This window comes from Triticum urartu, chromosome 5A (assembly GCF_056163025.1).
Source record: "Triticum urartu cultivar PI428250 chromosome 5A, HENAU_Tu73, whole genome shotgun sequence".
Taxonomy (NCBI): domain Eukaryota; kingdom Viridiplantae; phylum Streptophyta; class Magnoliopsida; order Poales; family Poaceae; genus Triticum; species Triticum urartu.
In genome coordinates, this window is record NC_141877.1 from 78,028,976 (window position 1) to 78,046,340 (window position 17,365).

Sequence of the window (17,365 nt, forward strand, 5' to 3'; positions counted from 1 at the left end):
CAAAAAACTTATATTCTCTTAAGTAGGCATGTAAACGATGACTAGAAACTAAAATTAAAAATCTCGTTTATGCTCTGGACATGGAACTTCCCGTGGATCATTTGGGTCATCTCCCTATCATTCCTGCTAAAGTCAGAGATCAAGCCTAATATTTTTTTTGTTGAAATTCAAATATAAACTTCGACAAAATGTCTGTCTATTATAGTTTGTTTTCAAGACATTCATGATAGGCCTTTGTGAGTTTACGTCTTTAGAGCTAGATATAATAAAGAATAGATGTCTGGTAGGTATAATATAGCTCATAGGCAAGTATACAAGCACGAGATAAAGTAGTAGCGTGAATTTGGTGGGTTCTGGAAGTTAACTCCTTTGAGTTTGAGGAGCTAACCGGATAGGGGTTCGGCTAGGTACGTTTAATATTTTGAGGAGTTAACCATTTCTATGGGGTCAGCTAGAGTTGCCCTAAGCATGTGCCTAAATCTGTCTTCAAAAGCTCAGTTTTAAAGATAAATCATAATCATTTAGATTGTGCACCTTGCAAATTTGTAAAGGCATACTATTATCTGGGATGAACCTAGGTACCCTTTTTGGGGAAATATCATAGTCATCGTCGAATTCAAAATCAAGGCTTTATTTACCCTTAGACGGTCTCTCATCTTTGGTTTCCTCAATCCAAAACTTGAATGTTCCTCTTATTAAAAACTTATTTGGCACTAATAATACGGTGTTAATTTCTCGTATCCTGTAAATGCTTGTGATTTTATGGATAGACTCGTATGGAAGCACACACCTGCAGGAGTCTGCACTACTAAAAGTGCTTACCATAGTTTCAAGTCTAATTCTCTTCTAGTGTTCAAATCTCGCTGTGTCCTAAGAAGACGCACTTGACAGACTAAGCAGTCAGTTTAATGCGTTCATGAGGGCAAGAAGAACATAACAAATACAACCGGGCGAATAAAGTGCCGAATAATCAGGAGAACGATAAAAGAGATGCTCGAAAAGAATGACACCCTTCATGCAGTTGAGGATTGAATGCTAATGTGAGTAGAGGTGGCATGCATATAGAGGTCCTAGGTGGGAGAAGACAACAGGGATGACCTAGATCCAAGTATCCAACGAACATCCTCCGAAACCAGAAGCAGATGACATGGAGATGGTTTGTAAGCAGATGACATGGAGATGGTTTGTACTACTCCCGCCATTCCAAAATGTAAGTTAAGACACATAAATTTTCTTGTCGCCAACGAAACATTGACGCTAATACATGCAGAAGTATATGGAGTTAGCATGCAAGAGTAACATCGTTTTCTTTTGTTTTGCAAAGAAAAAATGTTGCATGTCTTTTAGTACTAAGTTTGCAAGCATATTATTGGTGGAAATTGCCATTATAATCATGTGTCAAAGGCTACAGAAAATCAAACGTGTCTTGTATTTTTAACAGAGGAGGCGGCAGTCCGGCAGCAACAAGCAACAATAAACGGTAAGGGCAGGGCAGGGCAGCGTATACACAGCGACAGCGAAAAAGGCAGCAGGGAGAAAGAATAACTCATTGGCGGAGGATGGCGATGCAGCGTCATTCCAGACATTGCCATAACAAATTTGTTGGTGGTGCATACCAGGCTTTGATTTACATGACAAATTTACACTCGTCATGGTTTCTTGTTCAGACTGCTGAAAACACTCTAGATCTACAAGCTGAACGAAACCGCCAAGATCATTGTTGGTACAATGTTTTCTAATCGCATGGCAGATAACAAGGAGCATGGGTTAACAAGATGGAATTATTGGCCTCAGCCATCAATCTGCGCTGCCAATGAGCCAAAAACAAGGCGTCCTGATTAGACTTTCGAGCAACTCTCATGTCATCACGATCAGGAGTAGAGGTGGCACTTTCCAGTCCCAGCACATACTGCACACTCACCGGCATCGCCTGCAACATGCCTCAGGCAGTACTTGATGCGATCATTCATAACATCCTGCAGAAACATTTTTGCCGTGCAATTTGTAACCAATCTACTATGAGATGATACTGAATGATTGGAGCAACTCACCAACCATTGCTGGCGTCGCCCCTTGTATTAAGTGGAGATTGCTCTTGTTGATTGTCAAAAAAAAGAGAGGAGATTGCCTTGGATAATATGAACAGTGGAGTAGGTGGTATATTCGATTTGGTTTGCTATCTATAAATACCATTTTGCCAAATTAAAGCAGGTTATCACGATAATTTCAGATTAGTGGCATACCGCTTACTAATATAGCAACAAAGTGACATACTGATACAGTATAGAATCACATACCACAGTGATCTACAAGTAAAATTTACAAGAATGTAACACAGTAACATGATGGGATGCTAAGGTAATGAAAGATTAATCCGTCGTGTTCAATAACTCTTGGATTCATTGTTCAGGAAAAAAAACTAGTATGCCTTTCTAGTAGAGAAGTTCAACATTCCCTTCAACAAAAAGTAGGAAATTCAAAAGGGTGGAAGTTTTAGTAGATCTACTTATCAAGGAAAATCCACATTCCTTTTCATGATTTTTCTGGAGGGCTGGAAGAATAAGTTGTCTAAAAAATGCAGTTCCCAACTTTCAGCGAGCACCTAGTTTACTTTTGATTAACAACTACTCCCTCCGTTCCAAAATAGATGACTCAACTTTGTACTAAGTTAGTACAAAGTTGAGTCATCTATTTTGGAACGGAGGGAGTAGTTCTCATAAGAGAGACTGCACAATGCATTGTGTGATAGACTATGGGGGAATTAATGAGCACATACCACCATAAGCTCATGCAATCCAAGAGGAGCAGTGACAATGTAGGCCACGTTAGAGTGCTCTTTAGAGGCTTCTGCTGCTAAAGAAGGTATATCCTGAGAAAAAAATGCAGAATTGAATGAGAAATATTGTCTTACTATAGCTATGTAAGCATTAAGATATTACACAGAAACCGCTACCTACTTCTGCGTTGAACATTTTAATAAACTGAATACCGATGTTAAATGACTGAAAATCTTACTTGTTTCCAGTGCCGTCCAGGTGAAAGGAAATATGGGCTGACAATAATGCGGGATGCGCCTTGCTGGACACATTTTCCAAATGCTTCTTTAATGGTAGGCTCAGCGAGCTCCTTCATTTTGCCAAATGCATAGAAAGAAGAACTAGATAAATATGATTTATTTGCCCCAGAGTCTCCAGCCCATATATAGTTTAGCAGTACAACCAAATAGCAAAGAATGGACAAATAGATGCCAACATAATAAGCCAATGTGTTGCTAGAATAGTATTATCATACCATATTTGTTAAAATAGCTCCAAGCAATGGTTTCAATCAACAAGTAAACTCCCAATTATGCCACAAATATCTTTTAGGAATAATTTTGAAACACTACTTGTGAAAACAATGTCTTCAGAAATATTTCTAAATCACTACTTTGGAAACGAATTTATATTACTTATGTCACATTGTTACTACAAAGCATCAGAAACTGCAACATGAGTAACATTAACAGTGGCAAATGCTTATCTTAGACGCATAAGCTGGCGATTTAGACCATTAAATATATTTAGTATCCTCAACCAGAATACCATGTGATGTTAACCTAAGTGTTCCTTTGTGTATGTTGCCAACAAAATATGCATGGGCTCAAATGAGAGGAATGTCAGAGAATCCAAATGAGTGATCCTGGAAATTCTCCCGTCGCTAACAGAAGAAAATAAGAAAGTACAGCGGTATATCTACGGATTCTCATTCGTAAATAGAAAGAAGCTACTGAATAAAATCATGTCAGATAGAGAAATCTAAGTGAGTGACCATGTAAGTTATTTTTTATTTTTCCGCAGGAGAGCGGTCTTGTGAGTTGGCCAGTACAAGGTAGTTTCAAAGAATAGTCTGCACTCCATTAGAAATCTGTAGCCATGTTCAGTGGCAAGCAAGGGAAAATTAAATCCAGAAATGCTTTATGTAACCTGAAATCGAAATTACAAGTTGATTTACTGATTGCCAGTTTACTGTCATGAAATTGGTAAAGGGCTGCAGGCTTCAAGCAGAGTTTAATAAATTTAGAATCTGCACCTCCCTCCCTAATCATAAAAGCCATTCCACAAAATTGCAAGAACAATAAGCATACCATGTGAGCAGGCTCAACAATCCTGTATCCAGTCCTTGCCCTGAACATAGTAACAAAATCGTCTGCAATTTTCAAGAATTACTCAAGATAAGCACCATGGGAAACACCAGAAATTCAAGGAAAATAATCGGTCCATTACTTAGCATGAGATTAGATTCCTGTCGCCGTGACCCATGGTCGACTATGATCACACCATCATTCTCTCCCACAGCAAAATCCTGTTCCCCAGTCGTTGCAGACCTGGAAGCAGAATTTGGTCCGGAATTCATGGCACGGTATCCACTACTTCTTCCAACTGTTGGCAACTTGAAAAAATCACCGCGAGACCTCACATTAGTGGTCCTAATGCCGAAAAACAAGAAACAGGGTTAACATTAAAGGAAACACAAGAGATGGCCAAGAAACTGAATACAGGTCCAGCAGGCAAAAACTTACCTCGAGGGAAAATCGCCCGCGGGAGTTGCAGTGAAGGGTTGAAAGGAGATCGACACAGGGTGCATAGACCTATCAGAGCACCCCCTCCGCGATTCTAGCTTCAGGTAAGAGCAGATGCCAGAAAGGTCCCTCTATGTTTTCTCAAAAGGCAATGTAGACAGTCGATCTAACAGGCACCTTCTGTACAAAAGAATATTTCAGTGTGGATGATGATTCCTGATGAAAAACATGGCTATCAGAGACGCAGGATACAAAAAGGCATCTAAGAGATGACTGCCTAGAAGGCTCGGGAGGCCCTGTATTTACATATGAGCAGATCCACTTTCAGTTGGCAAAATCAAATTAATTACATTTAAATAGAGTGGCATCTGATAGGCGAAAAAAAATAGAGTCGCATCTCATCTGAAATTACTTGCACTAGTAACTAGCGCTAACCCATTGCACGCAAATTCATTTTTAATGAAATTTGAATGGGACTAGAACTATCACCAAAGTAAGTTACCCACTTAGTACTAGGAACAAGAATCGTGCTACAATCGTACTGGATCGAGTGGCTGCCGGTGAAATGCCCAACCAAGTTCATGGACATCTGTTTGAGGTGCCTCTGAAGTAGGGCTGTCATTGGTGCCGAAAGGGATTGCCAAATTCCATCTCACGGAACTAGGTCTTAGAGGGCTCAACTTATAGAAACGGAAGATAATAGGTGGGATAGGGGAAAGTTTCGGGTGGGAGGGGAGCATACCTCCGCCGCCGGTGCTGCGTCGGCCGCCGGTGCCGCGCTCGCGTCAGGGAGGTGGAGAGGAACGATTCTTTTTTTCTTGATGACAGTGGGTGGAGAGGAACGATTGCGAGACAGTGAGCGAGACGAGAGAGGGCGTGGTGGGGGTGGAGGGAGGCTGGTGACGTGTCAACAGTTCTGGGCCTATTTGGTTTGGGTCCTGGGCTAGACATTGACGTGTGTGCGTAGTGCTGCCCTGTGCGGAAATCCTATTCGCCGCTCTGTGCCAAGGAATGTCGAATCGGCTATACCTTTTTCAATTCCACAAAAAAGATGTCTTTATTGTGTTAAAAACATGCACACAAGGTTACGCCGCCGAGTTGCACCCAAAAAGGCACGAACGAGCGAGGGTTTGCGCCCCCAACACCGCCAAAACTTTTTTGGTCCCCTCGCCTCCGGCTGCCATCTTGGCGCCTAGAGGTGGGGGGCCTCGCATCTTCAGAGTATTACGGTCTTCGTCAACGTTTAGTGATTATCGTATTTTGTAAGAATAAATTTACTCTCATTCTTCTGACGATGCCATGAGATTAGAGAGTTTTATATCTTCGCAGATCCGATTATTCGGATCTGAAGAGTTTAGGTTGGTGTGTCAAATTTTTTCTGTTGGTTTGATTCTTTGTAAAGTTGAAGTGTTTCATCGACATCATGGTGAAGATTTTGTGATCCGACGTTCTGCACTTCTAGGGGATCATCCCCGGCCCAAGTATGTTCAGCGATCAAGGCTTCCCATCTTTTTGGATGGGCGACTCAAGGTGCTTTCAAAAACCATTATTGATAATATTTATGCGGATGAAAGAGTGACAACATCGTTGCTCCTTGCAGCCTTTTTACCAAAGTCTCTGGAGTATTTTTCTAACAGAGATTGATACATTGAAGAAGATGTTTCCAAGAGATTTCATTGTAATTTTTAGTCATAGGAGTTATTTTATATTTTTTTGGATTTTAGATCCGAATCAATGTACCTGTAATTGTTGTGAGTATGAATAAAATTGCAGGTGTTTCTAAAAGAAATACTGTGTTAAAAACACCACTCAAAAAATACTGTTTTGAAAAACGAAAAATAAATAAATGAATAAACCATAGAAAATCGAAGGAAAGCCATGAAAAAGCCAAAAAACAAAAAACTAAGAAAAGCATGTGAAGAAACTAAGAAAAATAGAGAACCAAATAAAACCATTGAAGAAATAAAAAACAACATAGAAAACCGAAGAAGAAACAAAGAAAAAGAAAATAAAAGAAAATCTGGTCAAAACCTGTAACATCCCAAATTTTCAATTTAGAATATTATACATAGGTCATTCATGCATATCATATTTTATTACATTTTTGCTTTGCGGTCCTCGAAATTCTAAGCAACTCAAGGACCCACGGAGAGAGTTAGGGATTTCGTTCTTTTCATATTTGAGTTTTCTCAAATTTTGAAAAAAGGGAATCATTTGGTTTTAATTATTTTCCCCTCCGAAAATATTTCATATTAAAATATATGAGAAGAGATAATATGATCCAAAATAAATGAAATATTACAGGAAAAATATTTAAATCAAATAAGTTATTTTATTTGGATTTTGTTGTAATTTTATTTGAATTAGGAAAAAATGCGTTTTTCAAAATTGCATTAGAGGTCTAAATAAATGTTCACTTTGTCCGACCGTGAAAATTTATTTCAGAATTTTTGGAGTCCGTTTAGTATTTCTTTTATTTTGTTTTTCTGCGGCAGGATTTATTTTTAAAAAAAGGGTAACCGACCTACCGGGCCGTGTTCAACCTGGACACTTGACCCGACCGGTCTTATAAGCCGCGCCCCCGCGTAGCCCTGAGGCCCAGCCGCGCTACGCCCCTGCCCTAACCCTAAGCCGCCGCCGCCGCATCGCCACGTCACCCTCCTATCACCGCCCCTGCCCTAACCCTAACCCTTATATTGCTATGCTATGCTCGTATACTGTGTCTCGATCATCCGTTTCTCAAACACCCTGTAGTGCGAGAAACCCGGAAAAGTTATGCCAATACCTTAGTAATAGGAGGTTTGTTAAGGGAGTTAGCAGAAGATCTCAGGGAGCTTCCTTTAGAGATTTTTCCTAGAGGTTTTGTTACAACCATGGAAGTTCAGTCGACATTGTTGGGAAAGATTCGAGAAGCTCAGAAGGATGACAAAGAAATTGCCGAGATAAAGGAGAAGATGGCTGAAGGCAAAGCCAAAGGTTTTCATGAGGATGAGCACGACACCCTGTGGTTTGAGGACCGTATATTTGTGCCTTATAATGCAGAGATCAGGAAGTTGATATTACATGAAGTTCACGACTCGCCATACTCGATACACCCCGGAAACACCAAGATGTATTTGGATTTGAAGGAGCATTTCTGGTGGACTGGAATGAAGAAGGATATCGCCGAGTATGTAGCCGTATGTGATGTATGTCAGAGAGTGAAGGCGGAACACCAGAAGCCAGCAGGATTACTGCAGCCTATGCCGATACCCGAATGGAAGTGGGATAAGCTTGGCATGGATTTCATCACCGAATTACCCAGGACCCGATCGGGATATGATTCTATCTGAGTAGTAGTGGATCGTTTGACCAAAGTAGCTCACTTTATCCCCGTGAAGACCACCTATACAAGCGCGAAGTTGGCCAAGATATATATGACCAGGATCGTATGTCTACATGGAGTTCCGAGGACTATCGTATCAGATAGAGGGACGCAGTTTACCTCAAAGTTTTGGCACCACCTGCACCAAACTTTGGGAACCAGGCTAGAGTTCAGTACCGCATTTCATCCACAGACAGATGGACAGACCGAGAGAGTAAATCAGATTCTAGAGGATATGTTGAGAGCTTGTGCGCTAGACTATGGGTCTAGTTGAGATGACAACTTTCCCTACGCGGAGTTCTCATACAACAATAGCTACCAGGCCAGTTTGAAGATGACACCGTTCGAAGACCTGTACGGACGAAGGTGCAAAGCACCGTTAATATGGGATGAAGCTGGAGACCGTCGGTTGTCTGGACCAGATTTGATTAAGGATTCCAAAGAGAAGGTTAAACTAATTCGAGATAGACTGAAGGTAGCTCAGTCCCGACAAAAGAGTTATGCAGATTCAAAATGCAAGGAGGTAGTCTATGAAATCGGAGACAGAGCATATCTGCGAGTATCACCTCTACGAGGAGTTATACGTTTTGGAGTTAAGGAAAAGTTAGCCCCGAGATTTGTAGGGTCATACTGTGTTTTGGAACGCATGGGAGAGGTAGCCTACAAGTTGGAATTACCCGAAGGACTGTTATGAGTACATGTTGTGTTTCACGTTTCCCAGTTGAAGAAGTGCCATACTGAGATGGCCGATATCCCTCTGAGAGATACGGTGCCCCTGGAAGCAATTCAGTTGGATAGTGATTTGACATATAAGGAGACACATGTAAAGATTCTCGAGTTTGCCAGCCGAGTTACTCGCAGCAAGGTTATCATGTTTTGCACAGTTTTGTGGAGCCACCATACCGAGGATGAAGCCACCTGCGAATGAGAGGATGATCTATGCAAAGACCACCCACCCCTATTTTCTAGCCAACCCGAATCTCGAGGACGAGATTCATCTTAAGGGGGTAGGTTTGTAACATCCCAAATTTTCAATTTGGAATGTTATACATAGGTCATTCATGCATATCATATTTTATTGCATTTTTGCTTTGCGATCCTCGAAATTCTAAGCAACTCAAGGACCCACGGAGAGAGTTAGGGATTTCATTATTTTCATATTTGAGTTTTCTCAAATTTTGAAAAAAGGGATCATTTGGTTTTAATCATTTTCCCCTCCGAAAATATTTCATATTAAAATATATGAGAGGACATAATATGACTTCTCCAAAATAAATGAAATATTAGAGGAAACATAGTAAAATCAAATAAGTTATTTTATTTGGATTTTGTTGCAATTTTATTTAAATTAGGAAAAAAATGTGTTTTTCAAAATTGCATTAGAGGCCTAAATAAATGTTCACTTTGTCTGCAATATTATTAGAGGACCGTGAAAATTTATTTCAGGATTATTGGAGTCCGTTTAGTATTTCTTTTATTTATTTTTCTGCGGCAGGATTTATTTAAAAAAAAGGATAACCGACCTACCGGACCGTGTCCGACCTGGACACTTGACTCGGCTGGCCTTATAAGCCGTGCCCCCGCGTAGCCCCGAGGCCCAGCCGCGTCGCGCCCCTGCCCTAACCCTAAGCCGCCGCCGCCGCATCGCCGCGTCGTCGCGCCGCACCTCCGCCGCCGCACGCCGCCGACCTCGCCGAGGTAGCCGCCGCCGCCGGTTTTCACAAGAAAACCGTTCGATTTTTTTTCGAAACCCTAGTTTTTTTTCTAGATTAGTTTTTTGTCGGTTTAGTTAAATCGCGGACGTTCGTCCGTACGTTCGCTTTAACGAATGTTGTTCATCCATTAGTCGCAGACAGCGAACGTTCGTTCGTTAGCTTGTTCGTCAGTTTTCTTTTTCCAGGGTTTTTCCGCGATTATTTTCGATCGTGATTTCTGCCCTAATCTTCGTTCTAGTTTATCTTTTCGCTCGTTTATCCGAATCAGGTGAAACAAGCGCCTAGATCTTTGTCTTGAAGCCCTCTTTCCGTTTAACCAACTTGAACAAGATTTTGGTACTGTAAAATTTGACTTTAGTCCATATTAGTAATCGGATCTTGTTTCTTTCGTAGTTTGAGTTTCGATGCTCCGTTTGATTTGATTCTTTTAGCAAACCGGAGTTCTTCAGTTGAACTTTCTGGTTAGATCTTCTTATTTGAGTTTTACCCGTGTATCTTTGCTTTATTGCTTATGTATGCTATTTTTTGTTTGCGATAAAACACCCGGAGTGTGAAGCGTGCTACTACGAGTCTCTAGGTTTTGCGGATCCTCAGCAAGGCAAGTAACACTTTGATCATACCCCTTTATCACCCAGTTTTTATTCATTAGTTTCAACCCTCACACATTGCATGAGTAGGATCTCTTAACATGTGGGTCTGGGAAGTGGATGATGAGGTAGAACCTATTACCTATTTTATTATCAAACCCTGAGAGTTACTTCTACGTTATGCTTATATTGCTATGCTATGCTCGTAAACGTGGTTTGGGTTTGAGTGTATCCATGACATATGTGAGTGGTTAATTAATGGCTCAACTTAAGATGGCAACTTTAATACACATCTGGGTGGATTGCTTGTGGGCACCTGGAGAATCCAGTGTTGTCCAAGGATATCCTGGAGTACCCGTGTGATCATCCTACGGTCCGCCACCCAGGCTCAAAGGGATCATAAGATTATTCATGCTAGAAACTTCCGTGTGCAGCCACAAGCCATTATGGGCTCTAGCATAGTTGAGTATGTTGTGTGACCTCTTTCAGTGGTGGGCTAACCGATGTAGGGGAAAGTAGGTGTAACGGTCCACCCAGAGTAAAGAGTTAATGCTTCTGAAAGACTGTATCTCGGTCATCCATTTCTCAAACACCCCGTAGTGCGAGAAATCCAATGGAGAAGATTGAGTCTTGTGGGGAAAAGTGCGCAAACATCTGCAGAGTGTATAAACTAATCATGGTTAGCCGTGTCCCCGGTTATGGACATCTTGAGTATCTGGTACTTGAATTATTGATTTGATCTCATCACACTAAATTAATTTGTTGGGATGTTAATGACTACTTTAATTGGGATTGAGTTGGAGGAACCTTCTCAATGATGTTTCAACTACCATGATAGTTAAAATAAAATATATTCCTTTGTTGTAGGGAAAATTGGCTTTTCGCAAAAACAATATAACCATAGAGCCTCCACCAGCCATATATGCATGTAGTGATAGCATTTATCTGTTCATTGCTCTCTTGTGTTATTTTGCCAGCATATTCCATGTGCTGGACCGTTTTCGGGCTGCAACATATCATGTTGCAGACTTTTCAGACGACGAGTAAGATGTCGTAGGTCGTTTGTCGTGCACTCGGCTATGGCGTTGGAGTTGATGGACTCACTTTATCTTTTAAGTATTCTACTGTTATTGTAATTAGATGGCCTTAAGCCATACTTATTGTAATAAGTTTTCTTTTGAGACATTCGATGTAATAAGTGTGTGATTGCTACTCTGTTATAAATCCTTCGAAGTACTATGTGTGTCAGCATTACCGATCCAGGGATGACACTGAAGCACAGAGACTTGACCGTTTGAGGCCGGGTCGCTACAAGATGGTATCAAAGCACATGCTGAATGTAGGACACGACGACTAAGATGAGCCATAGATCACTATTCTCTACTCATTTCTGACTCCTCTCTATTTTGTACTCTTTAGGATGGCAGACTCAAGGAACAAGTTTACACAGTCGGAAAAAGACACCCTGTTTGGACGACACTTGAAGGAAGTCACTAAGTACCTGAACATTGGAATACCAAGCTTCACCAGGACCTACACCGCCACTTTACCAGAAGAGGAGCGTTGGTTGATTCGAGTTCAAGTTCCAGGAAGGACGTTCACGCCAGTCACTAACCCATAGAGTTTTCCTTTGATGCACCAACCTGGAGTCTAGGCAAGAGCATGGCAGATCATATTCCATAGGACGCATCGGCGAAGTCTACCACAAGGAGCTTAAGGACACTATCTACCAGATATGTGGGCGCCGAGATGAGCAATGGGAGATGATCAGCACCAGGAAGGACATGTCCATTGCAGCATTCATCCAAGAGTTAAACCATCACATTCGTCGCCAGGAGAACCAGATGTGCGCAAGCATGGTAGATTTGAAGAAGGCAATGACCAGGATCACAGAGCTAGAAGAGGAGCTTAAGTCCACACGTGATGGATATGAGGAGGAAATGATGATACTTGTGGAGAAGAATGACGACATGACAAGGATGCTAGGATTTTTCATGGGAGACCCCGCGCCAGGAGGAGAAGACGACGAACCTAAGGAGATTCGTTCTAAAGACTACATCATCATCGACGACACCGACTCTGACCCCGATAGTAGTGATGATGACTATGAAGACGAAGCTGGAGCGGATATCATGGAGTCTGATACGTCCATTTTGCATCATGCTTTTATATCGATATTTATTGCATTATAGGTTGTTATTACACATTATGTCACAATACTTATGCCTATTCTTTTTTATTTTACAAGGTTTACATAAAGAGGGAGAATGCCGGCAGGTGGGATTCTGGGCTGGAAAAGGAGCGAATATTAGAGACCTATTCTGCACAGCTCCAAAAGTTCTGAAACTTCACGGAAGTCATTTTCAGAATATATAAAAAATACTGAGCGCAAGAAGTTCCAGAGGGGAGCACACCCTGCCCACGTGGGTGGGGGACGCGCCCTACCCCCCTGGGCGCGCCCCCCTGCCTCGTGGCCCCCCTTGTGGTCCTCTGATGCCCATCTTCTGCTATATGGATTCCTTCGATGAGGAAAAAATCATAAGCAAGCTTTCGGGACGAGACTCCGGCGCCACGAGGCGGAACCTTGGCGGAACCAATCTAGGGCTCTGGCGGAGCTGTTCTGTCAGGAAAACTTCCCTCCGGGAGGGGGAAATCATCGCCATCGTCATCACCAATGATCCACTCGTCGGGAGGGGGTCAATCTCCATCAACATCTTCACCAGCACCATCTCCTCTCAAACCCTAGTTCATCTCTTGTATCCAATTCTTATCTCCAAGTCTGGGATTGGTACCTGTGGGTTGCTCGTAGTGTTAATTACTCCTTGTAGTTGATGCTAGTTGGTTTATTTGGTGGAAGATCATATGTTCAGATCCTATATGCATATTAATACCCCTCTGATTATGAACATGAATATGCTTTGTGAGTAGTTACGTTTGTTCCTGAGGACATGGGAGAAGTCTTGCTATTAGTAGTCATGTGAATTTGGTATTCGTTCGATATTTTGATGAGATGTATGTTGTCTCTCCTCTAGTGGTGTTATGTGAACGTCGACTACATGACACTTCACCATTATTTGGGCCTAGAGGAAGGCATTGGGAAGTAATAAGTAGATGATGGGTTGCTAGAGTGAAAGAAGCTTAAACCCTAGTTTATGCCGCGTTGCTTCGTAAGGAGCTGATTTGGATCCATATGTTTCATGCTATGGTTAGATTTACCTTAATACTTTTGTTGTAGTTGCGGATGATTGCAATAGAGGTTAATCATAAGTGGGATGCTTGTCCAAGTAAGGACGGCACCCAAGCACCGGTCCACCCACATATCAAATTATCAAAGTACCGAACGCGAATCATATGATCGTGATGAAACCTAGCTTGACGATAATTCCCATGTGTCCATGGGAGCGCTTTTCTTTATATAAGAATTTGTTTTGGCTTGTCCTTTGCAATAAAAAGGATTGGGCCACCTTGCTGCACTTTATTTACTTTTGTTACTTGTTGCTCGTTACAAATTATCCTATCACAAAACTATCTGTTACCTATAATTTCAGTGCTTGCAGAGAATACCTTACTGAAACCGCTTATCATTTTCTTCTGCTCCTCGTTGGGTTCGACACTCTTACTTATCGGAAGGACTACGATAGATCCCCTATACTTGTGGGTCATCAGGGTCTTCCACCAATCAAAATTTCTAGTAGACCACCATATGATTAGTAGTATTCCCCCATGTAAATATTAGTAGTCCGAGCACTATAACGATAGTTAGATCGATTGTATGCCATTGCTTGATTGATTGAGTGATATGATATGATTGTGTTTGTCTCATGTGCATCTGGGTAGTGCTTTCTCATTAGACCTCATTCTATTCTAATCTCTCCCCTCTAAACCCATCACATGCCTCTGAGACGTGACCCCAGATTTGCTTTCCCACCGGAGCTCACTCAGTTGATCCAGCAGCAGAATACACTGATGCAGTTGCTAGTTCAGAATCAGGGCAACAACAACAATAACAACAACAACCCTCCGCCACCACCTCCAGTTGACAACTTAGCCCGTTTTCTGAGGTTACATCCGCCGGTGTTTTCGAGTAGCACCGAGCCCATAATTGCTGATGAATGGCTGCGTAGGATTGGAAGGGGGTTAACCACTGCCGGTTGCACAGATGCTGAGAAGGTGCGTTTTGCCGCACACCAACTGGATGGACCCGCAGCCGCATGGTGGGAGAATTACACAGCCACTTTTCCCATAGCCAATGTCACTTGGGAGCAGTTTCAGCAAGTTTTCCGCACAACTCATGTCTCAACTGGATCTATGAGCATGAAGAAGCATGAGTTTCACAACTTATGCCAGGGGAATCGTACTGTAGGTCACTACTTGGAGGAGTTTAGTAAGTTATCTCGTTATGCCCCAGATGATGTGGTCGCGGATGCCGTGAAGCAGGAAAAGTTTATGGAAGGGCTGAATGATGAGACGAGCATGCAGTTGATGGTGGCAACATTCAACAACTACCAGGAGTTGGTAGATAAGGCTCTTATGATTGAAGGGAAGCAACAACAGATTGAGAGCCGCAAGAGGAAGTATGGACAAGGGAGATACAACTCAGGAGCTCAGCAGAAACCCCGTCTCACCCCGAACCTGGGAGGATTTACCCATAACCATGGAGACCATAACCATAATGGAGGAATTCCGCATAACCACCACGACCCTAGGAATGGAAATGGGAATGGAGCAGTCAGCCATCAGAACCGCTCTAACCCAGCAACGCCCGTCAAGAAGGACCTGAGTCACATTACTTGTTTCAAGTGCGAGAAGACTGGACAGTACGCCACCGAGTGTTCTGAAGTGAAGAATGAGAATGGCAATGGAAACTCTGGGAAGAAGCCCAACCCATTCAACAAGGGACAAGTGAACCACGTGAACGTGGAGGAGTTTGAAGAGGAGCCTGATGCAGTTATCGGTAAGTTTTTGGTTAAGTCATTTACCGCAATAGTTCTTTTTGATACTAGTGCATCGCATTCATAAATTTCAAGGGGATTCGTAGATAAATATAAGTTGCCCACCAAAGTACTGAGGACACCCATGTTAGTAAGCTCACCAGGAGTGGAGTATATGGCTAGTCTGGGATGTTTTCAGATGCCATTAACCATAGGTAGGCATGTTTTCCTCTCAGATTTGATAATTTTGGAATCCCAAGGATTGGATGTGATACTCGGTATGGATTGGCTATCGATGTATGAAGGAAACATCGATTGCGCCAGTAAGACGATTTTACTCACCACCCCGGAGGGAAAAAGGATCAAGTATGTATCCTGGCATACTCCTAAGAATACTCACATAAATCCTCTCGGGGGTGTTGTTCAAGAAGAAGTGCGTGTAGTGAAGGATTACCCGGATGTATTTCCAGAGGAATTACCAGGCATGTCCCCGAATCGAGACATTGAGTTTTTGATAGAGTTATTGCCAGGCACCGGACCAATATCTAAGAGACCATACCGGATGCCCGCAAATGATCTAGAGAAGATTAAGAAGCAGATCAAGGAGTTATTAGGAAAATGTTACATTCGACGAAGTTCGTCACCATAGGAAGCCCAGTGCTCTTGGTTGAGAAGAACTGGAGTTCCTAGTGACCTATGCGTTGTGTGAATATTTAAAAATAATTTTCTCATGTTTGAGAAACAATAATTTGAGAACTGTAGTGTGAATATTCACCATGGGAAACAATAATTTAAGAACTGTAGTGTGAATATTTAAAATCATGAACATTCGTAGTGACCTATGCGTGGAATAGGATTCCCCAACACATAGTGTCTGCCAAACGCACCAAGCTAAGGAGGTTCCCCGATCCATTTAGCAGCCAGGTTCTGTAAGTTGATTCTGCGGTCTTAGGACCTTTTCGAGGGAATCCCTACCCAAAAAAATGGACCTTATCAGAAGAATCTGGTCAAGTTTTTACCAGTTTTTATTGTTTTACTTATTATAGGCTTTTCAGGTATTCTTTTCCTTTCATTTTTTTGTTTCTTTTTGTCTGTGATCTCTTTTTTTTTTCTAAATTTCACAAATTTCGAAAAATGTTTGTGATTTTATGTAAAAAATTCATCATTTCAGAAAGTGTTCATGTTTTCAACAAAATGGACATTTGAAAAAATATTTGTGTATCGAAAAATGCTGAGAAATTTGAAAAAAATCATAAAATATTCAAAATTGAAAATTATTCACAAATTTGAAAAAATGTTCCATGTGTTCAAGAACTTTTCAAATTGAAAAACAACACGTTTGCAAAAAATGTTCACTTTTGCAATGTTTCAAAAATATTCAAAATTTTGATATGCTCACTATTTTAGAAAATATAACAAAAAATATTTTTAAAGATATTCACACTTTTACTTATCTTTTTTCCATGTTTAATTTTCCAAAAAACAAATTAAAAACTACAATAAAACAAGCACTACAGTTGTCGTCTCGTTATTGTTTCCGCTCCTAGTCGCTACTGTATTGTGAGCGTTACAGTGTGGAGCAATGGGCCGGTCCAGTCACGAGCTCCCCTATGCGAAAATATGGTAATTCTACATGGTAAGCGTAGTATAAGAGCTCATCTGCCCTAAGCCCTGGCTATTAAGTTTAGGTTTAAGCCTCGGAAGATTGACATGCAACTGCTGATTTATTTTCATGGTAATACGTGTATCACTCATATAATAAAGATCAAATACAGGTCATGTAAATACCGAGCTAACAAAATTAGAAAAACAACCGAACTCTAATATTTGCATAAAGAACCATTACCCAAGAGGGAAAGTTACAATCAAGACCGATAAAAACCCCTAAGCTTGACGCCAATGTCTGTCACCCGCCTCCAGCAGCACCGCAACATCCACCAAAGAAAAATATGACGGGTCACCTCTTCACCCAAGCTGGATGCGGCTCCAGCGCTTATATGCAACTTTTTGAACCTCCAAAGTAGCTTACAAAAGGCAAAGCCATTGTCATTGATATGTCCAGGGCAGCACCCCAGACATGACATAGAACTTCAGATCTGACACACTTGCTGGAGGATGATATCAGAGGAGGAAACCATACCGGTCAGCCGACAACCACGAACTCATCACATGATCCATCGTCTTACAGTTACCGCTGACGCAGACCC

At 41.6% G+C, this 17,365-nt stretch overlaps 1 protein-coding gene across 4 annotated transcripts; it reads right to left on the reverse strand.

Moving 5' to 3' along the window:
* Window positions 1–1,533: 1,533 nt before the first annotated feature.
* On the reverse strand, window positions 1,534–5,484 carry LOC125507946 (sirohydrochlorin ferrochelatase, chloroplastic). 4 transcript variants are annotated; one of them, XM_048672482.2, is made up of 7 exons: window positions 5,304–5,484; window positions 4,562–4,741; window positions 4,266–4,468; window positions 4,127–4,188; window positions 3,016–3,126; window positions 2,777–2,869; window positions 1,534–1,976 (listed from the first exon to the last, which is right to left on the reverse strand). In XM_048672482.2, exons 2-7 carry the CDS (start codon window positions 4,624–4,626, stop codon window positions 1,872–1,874), a joined length of 639 nt encoding a protein of 212 aa, XP_048528439.1. In that variant the 5' UTR covers window positions 4,627–4,741; window positions 5,304–5,484; the 3' UTR covers window positions 1,534–1,871. The 4 variants fall into 4 exon arrangements, with proteins under 4 accessions (XP_048528439.1, XP_048528441.1, XP_048528440.1 ...); XM_048672484.2 differs by having other exon boundaries at window positions 4,562–4,738; window positions 5,304–5,481; XM_048672483.2 differs by having other exon boundaries at window positions 4,562–4,777; window positions 5,304–5,457.
* Window positions 5,485–17,365: the final 11,881 nt, after the last annotated feature.

Excerpts from the sequence above, each read along its gene's own strand:
- LOC125507946 (XM_048672482.2), bottom strand. The coding sequence starts at position 4,626 with ATGCACCCTGTGTCGATCTCCTTTCAACCCTTCACTGCAACTCCCGCG. Across the intron at positions 4,469-4,561 it reads GCGGGCGATTTTCCCTCGAG|GACCACTAATGTGAGGTCTC; the intron begins GTAAGTTTTTGC and ends TTTCGGCATTAG. Across the intron at positions 2,870-3,015 it reads CTGGACGGCACTGGAAACAA|GATATACCTTCTTTAGCAGC; the intron begins GTAAGATTTTCA and ends TTTTTTTCTCAG.